At 58.6% G+C, this 7363-nt stretch overlaps 1 protein-coding gene across 1 annotated transcript; it reads left to right on the forward strand.

The window, feature by feature from the left end:
• The first annotated feature begins 621 nt into the window (after positions 1 to 621).
• COMMD4 (COMM domain containing 4) lies at positions 622 to 6647 on the forward strand. Its single transcript, XM_025472131.3, has 8 exons — positions 622 to 724; positions 4463 to 4534; positions 4759 to 4824; positions 4976 to 5015; positions 5304 to 5423; positions 5591 to 5671; positions 6156 to 6332; positions 6418 to 6647. Exons 1-8 carry the CDS (start codon positions 722 to 724, stop codon positions 6456 to 6458), a joined length of 600 nt encoding a protein of 199 aa, XP_025327916.1. The 5' UTR covers positions 622 to 721; the 3' UTR covers positions 6459 to 6647.
• The last annotated feature ends 716 nt before the right edge of the window (positions 6648 to 7363 follow it).

Raw genomic sequence — 7363 nt, forward strand, 5'->3', positions numbered from 1 at the left:
TCGTTTTTCTCAATCGAATGGGAGAAAAATAGGTTGTTTTAAGTTGCATTTTCTCTGTGTACCATATTTCAGTGGAGTTTTCCAAATGCCTCTGGCTCGGCCCGTAGCTGGCTGTCTGGGCACCGCTCACCCGCGGGCAACAGCGAGCCCCTGATCCACCCCTCCACGGCGATCGCTCCAAGTGCCCGAAAGGGCTCCCGGGCTCCTGCTCCCTTAAGCTGAACACATCCGATGGCTCCCACTCCCTCTTTACTAGCTAAACGGGGTGGGGAGTTGGCACCGCTCGCTCCCGGGGAGAGGTCCTGGGGAGACAAGGGCCAGCACTCCTGCCCCGCAGCTCAGTGCACCGCCCTCCGCGCTCGCCCCGCCCCGGCCCCGCCCCGGCCCCGCCCCGGCCCCGCCCCGCCCGCAGAGGCCCCGCCCCCTGGCCCAGGCCTGCCCGTAGAGGCCCCGCCCCCGCCCGCAGAGGCCCCGCCCCCTGGCCCAGGCCCGCCCGTAGAGGCCCCGCCCCCGCCCGTAGACGCCCCGCCCCCGCCCCAGGCCTGCCCGTAGAGGCCCCGCCCCCAGCCCAGGCCTGCCCTAGAGGCCCCGCCCCCACCCCGGCCCGCCCGTAGAGGCCCCGCCCCATCCGTGGAGGCCCCGCCCCCGCGCGCCACGTGACCGCCGCGTCAGCTGACCGGGCGCGCGGGGAGGAGACGGGCGGGACCCGCTGTCTGGCGCGATGGTGAGGGCCGCGGGGTGACTGGCGGCGGGGCGGGCGGGCGGGTCGGTCCCCGAGTCTCTGGTCTGCGGCGGGTGGGCGCCCCGGCAGACGCGTGGGTGCGGTCAGGGCCGGCGGGCGGGCCACGCGCTCGGAGCCGCGGCGCTTCCTCGGCGGGAAGGGAGGCCCCGCAACCCCCGGGCAGGAAGTGGGGCTTCCCCGGGGCGGCGCTGCCGGGCCTTCCTCGGCCCCGGGACGGCCCCAGATGCCCTCTTCCCGGCGCTCCTGTGCGGCCCGGAGAAGACGTGCGCGGAATCGGGCCCGGCCTTCCCAGAGCAGCCGCGGCGCTGGGGCTTGCCCGCCCGTCCACCCGTTCATTCCTCCCGCCGCCTTTGCCGCCTCCGCCCACGCCGTGCGCCAGGCCCCGGGGCTGCAGCTGCAGGAGGCCTGACCTCGCAGTCACAGTGAAGACTTGAGGGGAAGGTTCTGTGCCCCGTGTGTGTTAGGAGGGCTCCCTGAGGGTGACAGCAGCCTGAGCGCGGGGAAGAACGCGGGCTGGCCGCGGCGCAGTTGTGTACCAGGGTTCGGAGGCTGGGGGGCGGGGCTCCATCTTCAGACAGAACCGCGTGTTCAGAGAGCGTGGCCCCCTAGCATGGACGCACCTCTCCCAGCTGGAAGGGTGTTAGCTGGAAGTTAGTGCAACAGGGGGCTCGACAGGCAACAAAGGCCAGATCTTGCTGGGTCTTCAAGCAGGGAAAGCAGTGTAGACTATAAGAGGGCACTGGGAAGCTAGGAAAGTCCTCCTGGCCGACTTGTGGAGGCAGCAGGAGCGGAGCAGAGAGCCCAGGCTGGGGCAGCAGACCCCCCAGGAGGTGGTGGTGGCCTGAGTTAGGGCAGAGAGCGGGGAGAGAAGTGGGGCAATCATCAGGGCCCAAGGACTAAGTGGATGAAGGAGGGGGGGGGGTGTTGCTCCGTGGAGCGGGAGCCACAGGAGGGGAAGCAGGTTTCAGTGCAAAGGGCAAAAGTTAACTTTGGTAGGCGGCACCGTGTCAGGTTTCTGTGAGCCACCGGGTGCAGCTGGCTAGAAGGCAGTCTCTAGATTCAAGGGTCTGCAGCTCGGAAGAGGAGCTGCAGTGCAGCTATAGGAGTCATCAGCACAAGGATGATCCTTGAAAGCCTCAAAGCATGTAACATCTCAGTGATGTGAGTTGGGAAGAAAGGACCTAGGGCAGAACCTAGAGAAACGCGAGCATTTAAAGAGATTACACAAGGAACGCAGTCTTGGAGTAAAAAGATGTGACTAATATAAAGATGGGAGAAGACTTCTGTGGGTGGAAGTCAGGGGCCGGTGAACTTAGGGGGAATCTCACATCTTATTTTTTTTTTATAGATTTTATTTATTTTCTTTATTTATTTATTCATAGAGACAGAGAGAGAGGCAGAGAGAGAAGCAGGCATCATACAGAGAACCTGACGTGGGATCTGATCCAGGGCCTCCAGGATCACGCCCTGGGCTGCAGGCAGCACTAAACCGCTGCGCCACCGGGGCTGCCCGAATCTCACATCTTAATTTGCACTGACTTCAGACTGAGATTTAGCATTTCCTTCAATTATGTCAGCAGCCAACCCCCGTATTAACAGTGCCTCTGACTTTGTCACCAGTAGAGATTAGAGACATTTTCGTATCACGTTACAGCTGTTGACATCCTTCACGTATTTATGCAGGTCTTTTCTAAGTCACGATGGGCATTGGACTTGAAACATACACCACATCACCAATTTGTTTGAATATTTTGATAACTTAGTTTCCTTTGCAATCCTGTGTATTTTATGCATTTTAAAAAAGATTTTATTTATTTGACAGAGAGAGTACAAGCAGGGAGAACAGCGGGGAGAGGGAGAAGCAGGCTCCCTGCTGAGCAGAGAGCCCAACGCAGGGCTTGATCCCAGGACCCTGGGATCATGACCTGAGCTGAAGGTAGGCGCTTAACCAACTGAGCCACCCAGGTGCCCCTGTTTTATGCATTTAAAAACATTGTTTTAAAAATAATAAATAAATACCTACATACATACATACGTTGTTTTGAGAAAGGCCTATCATCTTCACCAGATGGCACATGAGGCTGTGGAATGAAAAGGTTGAAAACCCCTGAAATAGAGACAGAAGTGCAAGACTGTCTTTAATACTCCATCATCTCACCAGTTGTCCGAGGTGCCTGCTCCAGAGTAATGATAGCAGGCAGTGTGCAGAGATCACCATCTGTGGGTTGGGGGGAGGAGGGTGAACTGAACCAGCACGTGAGACCGAGGCCAGGACAGGAAGAAATCCAGGAGAGCATGCTTCTTTACCAGGAAGGATGGGTTTGTGTGGGATGCTGCTGAGGAGTTGGGGAAGAGGAAGGCCAGATCCAGTACAGTCATTTGTGACCATGGCTAGAGGACTTCATTGGAGGCCCACGTAGAAGCACCAGTACCTTGGGGTCAGGTGAAAAGGAGCAAGATAGTTGGAGATTGAAGGGTGGTGGAGCTGAGAAGTGGCTGAGAAGGTGACTGGTAGGGCTAAGCAGGGGGCATGGTGTTGCTAGGCTGTACCCAGGGCCCAGCAGAATCAGAACGTGGGTGTGAGGTATCCCCAGTTTGCAGGGTTTTGTTCCCAGCATCTGTAAGCAGCCCCCATGTAAGGGGCATGGAAAGATGGCATGTATACTGCTGTGCACGAGAGCTCTGCCAGGCAAATAGGACAAAGGACAGTTGATCTGGGGAATGGAGGTTATTGGCAAGATATGATTGACAGGACGGGTTTGCATTCTAATAGGAGACAGACCTCGAATAAATAATAAATGTAATGTCTGCTGTGGAGATCAGGGCTAGAGCATGATGAAGAATAGGGGCTCGAGCATGATGGAGAAGAACTATTTTATTTTTTGAACAGCCTTACTGAGATAAAATAAACAAAACACACATATGTAAATGGATAGTTCAGTAAGTTCTGAAATGTATATGTTCGTGAAAACAGTTCTCTAATCAAGGTAACGAACATACCACTGGCCTCTGAAACTTCCTTGTGCCCTTTGGCTGTTTCAGAAAGTACGGTCAGGGTGCCTGCAGTTGGTTAAGCATCTGACTCCTGGTTTCTGTTGAGGTCGTGATCTCAGGGTCCTGGGACTGAGCTCCGGTTGGGCTCTGCACTCAGTGCGGAGTCTGCTTTAGATTCTCTCTCCCTCCCCCTCCTCCCCCACCGCTTGTGTTCTCCTGCTGTCTCTCAAATAAATAAATCTTAAGAAAAAGGAAGAAAGAGAATATGGTCAGAGGAGGCCCATTTGAGTGGAGATGAGTCTGAAGTGAGAGAGCAAGACAGCAAGGACAAGGCAGGAGAGTGCCTGGTGTAACAGGAGTAGCAGGGAGGCCAGTGTGGCTGGAACTGGGGAGGGGAAGGAGGAGGAAGTGAGAGGTCAGTGACGTTGTGACAGGGTCTTTGTTCTGTGCTGTGCTGTACCCCCAGTGCTTAGAGTGGAATCTGCCCCAATGAAGTTTGCCACAGTCCATGTTACCTGAGCACATGAATGCCTAGGATAGGCATCAGAGCAAAGTTTGGTGGCGGGTGGGTCTGTGAGAGGGTTTTCTCAAAAGCCTGCTAATAGGACAGAACAAGTGGCCAGGGGCATCCATCTGGGAGTAGGGATCCATGAAGAGCAGTAATGTGGGAGGCACCTGGCCACACCTCAGCCCTCCATCCTGACCGCCTGCCTCGCTCCTGTGCAGAGGTTCCGGTTCTGTGGTGATCTGGACTGTCCCGACTGGGTCCTGGCGGAGATCAGCACGCTGGCCAAGATTGTTGAGTGCATGGGGGCTTCCTGAGGGTGGGGGGAGGCAGGGATTGGGGGTGGGGCTTTGGGATGGAGGGTGGTGAGGTGGCTCTGAGGATGGGGCCTCAGTGCCCTCCGCTTGTCCTAGCCTGCTGTGTGACTCTAATCATGTGGCCAGCCCCCTCTGAGCCAGCCCCCCAGCATGGAGGGGTGGGGTGGGCCAGTGTGCTAACGCAAGGCCTTCCCCTCCAGTCCTCCGTGAAGCTGAGGCTGCTGTGTAGCCAGGTGCTGAAGGAACTTCTGGGACAGGGGATTGACGTGAGTGCAGGGCCCGGCACCCCCACTGCCTCATGACCCTGTGACCCCTACTGCCCAGACCTAGGGAGGTGGGCGATCAGGATGCAGGCTGGGGTGCAAGCGGCTGGTGAGCAGGGGCCTGGCACCCCCTGAGGGCCTCCTTTCCCCATAGTACGAGAAGATCCTGAAGCTCACCGCTGACGCCAGGTTTGGTGAGTACCCCACCGAGTCCGCAGACGTTTGGGCCACTGTGGGTACTGGGCCTGGGGCTTAGCGCAGAGGCCCCTCTGCCCAGCAGCCTGTCCTGACCCACTTGCCTCAGCAGAGGAGCACAGGGAAGAGAGGTATTGACAGTCCTGCCCTCTGCCAGTGCCCGGTGAGGCGGTAGCTGTGCTCGTGGTTCAAGGAGGCCTGGGCGCTCTGAGCTGAGGATAGTAGGGTGACAAGGAGGTGGTTGAGGCCACGGTGACACCCCCTACCCCACCCGTGGGTCTCCCCAGAGTCGGGCGATGTCAAGGCCACGGTGGCAGTGCTGAGTTTCATCCTCTCCAGTGCGGCCAAGCACAGTGTGGATGGCGAGTCCTTGTCCAGTGAACTGCAGCAGCTGGGGCTTCCCAAAGGTATGGGCATGCAGGCAGGCAGGGGTGTAACCTGCGTGCCAGGGGCTTCTGGGTAGCAGGACAGGCTGAGTGGCTCTGAGATGTGCCCTGGCCTCTGGGCCAGGAGCCTGAGACCCGCCCTGTGAGCCCCCACCTGCTACGTCCAGGGACCTCCGTTCTGTCCCCAGAGCACGCGGCCAGCCTCTGTCGCTGTTATGAGGAGAAACAAAGCCCCCTGCAGGAGCACCTGCGGGCCTGCAGCCTGCGAGGTGAGTGGGGGAAGGGGCCCTGGTGCGGTCTGGGCTCCATTCTGGAAGGTGCATGCTGTGTGGGAGGTGCTTGTCCTCAGAAAGGAGACTTCAGGGGATCCCTGGGTGGCTCAGCGGTTTAGGGCCTGCCTTTGGGCCAGGGCGCGGTCCTGGAGACCCAGGATCGAGTCCCACGTCGGGCTCCTGGCGTGGAGCCTGCTTCTCTCTTCTCCTGTGTCTCTGCCTCTCTCTTTCTATGTCTATCATAAATAAATAAATAAATCTTAAAAGAAAGAAAGAAAGGAGACTTCACCCTGGTCTCTTGCCTCTGAGATCTGCTGTGGATAATCTCACTTCTGATCACTGAGCACCTTCCCTGGGTCAGAGGGAGGAGGGGTTTTCAAAGGTCATACAGCCTTGAAGAACCAAGAGCTGAGCCGGGTGTGGGCTGAGGGCTGCGTGGCCTAGCGCCCCGTGATCCTGAGAGCCCTACCCCGTGTCCCAGTGAATAGGCTGGCAGGCGTGGGCTGGCGGGTGGACTACACCCTGAGCTCCAGCCTGCTCCGGTCCGTGGAAGAGCCCATGGTGCACCTGAGGCTGGAGGTGGTGGCTTCCTCGGGTGCCCCGGCCCAGCCTGTGGCCATGTCCCTCTCGGCAGACAAGTTCCAGGTCCTCCTGGCAGGTGAGACTCGGCTGTACCTGGAGGGGGAAGGGGCCTCCCGGACCCCTGCTGATTGCCACCCACCTGCCCACCTCTTCCCCTGCAGAACTGAAGCAGGCTCAGACCCTGATGAACAACCTGGGCTGAGGAGAAGGCCGCCCTCCCCACTCCCCACGGCCGGCCCGGCTCCGGGACCCTGGAGGCCTGGCTTGCTGGGTTCCCCCCTGAGAACGCAGCATAAGGATTCCGGGGACTTCTCCACGTTGCCTTCCCTCCCCCACGAAAGGCACTTGTCAGCAGTTTTCACAAGCAGGAAGAATAAACTAGTGTAAAGCAGTGTGTGCACAGGTTTCTTTTTGGGTTCAGATGAAAGGTTTTGTGAGAGAAACCAAGTGGCCTGCAGACCTCCCTGACCCGTTCCTCATTTTCTCTTTGACTGCTGGTCGAGGCGGAACGAAGACTGAAATGGCACAGCTCGTCTCTAGACAGAAAACCAGGGCTCCCGCTGCCAGTCCTGTGACATTCGTGGCTCTGCCCCCTGCGCTGCCTCGTCCGCGGGCTGGCCGCAAGCATGTGGCCCCGGCCAGAGGCGCCCCGTAGAGAAAGGAGAGAGCCCTGCTCTTCCTGCCATCCTCGATTGGAAGAGAGGAGGGCCCCTGCCTGAACCACTCATGGGCAAGAGGAGTGGGGCTCGGGACTGAATGTTCGCCCCCACCCCCAGATTCATATGTCAGAGCCCTCACCCCCCCCCCCCCATGAGATAGTTTTAGGAGATACGGGGCCTTTGGAGAGTCACCAGGTTCAGATGAGGTTATGAGAGTGGGACCTTCGTGACCGGAGTATACAAAGAGAAAGACTCCACAAACGTACCCAGAAAAGGCCCCACGAGGACGAGACCTGCCGTCTCCTTGACCCTGGGCCTCCCAGCCTCTGGAACCATGAGGGATAAATGTTCTTTAGGCCGCTTGGTCCGTGGGATTTTCTCGCACCCTGAGCTGATTGAGACGAGGGGCCTAGAACGTCTTGGCAGACAGCGAAGCTACCAGAGAATA

Source organism: Canis lupus, chromosome 30, assembly GCF_003254725.2.
Source record: "Canis lupus dingo isolate Sandy chromosome 30, ASM325472v2, whole genome shotgun sequence".
In the NCBI taxonomy this organism is placed as follows: Eukaryota; Metazoa; Chordata; class Mammalia; order Carnivora; family Canidae; genus Canis; species Canis lupus.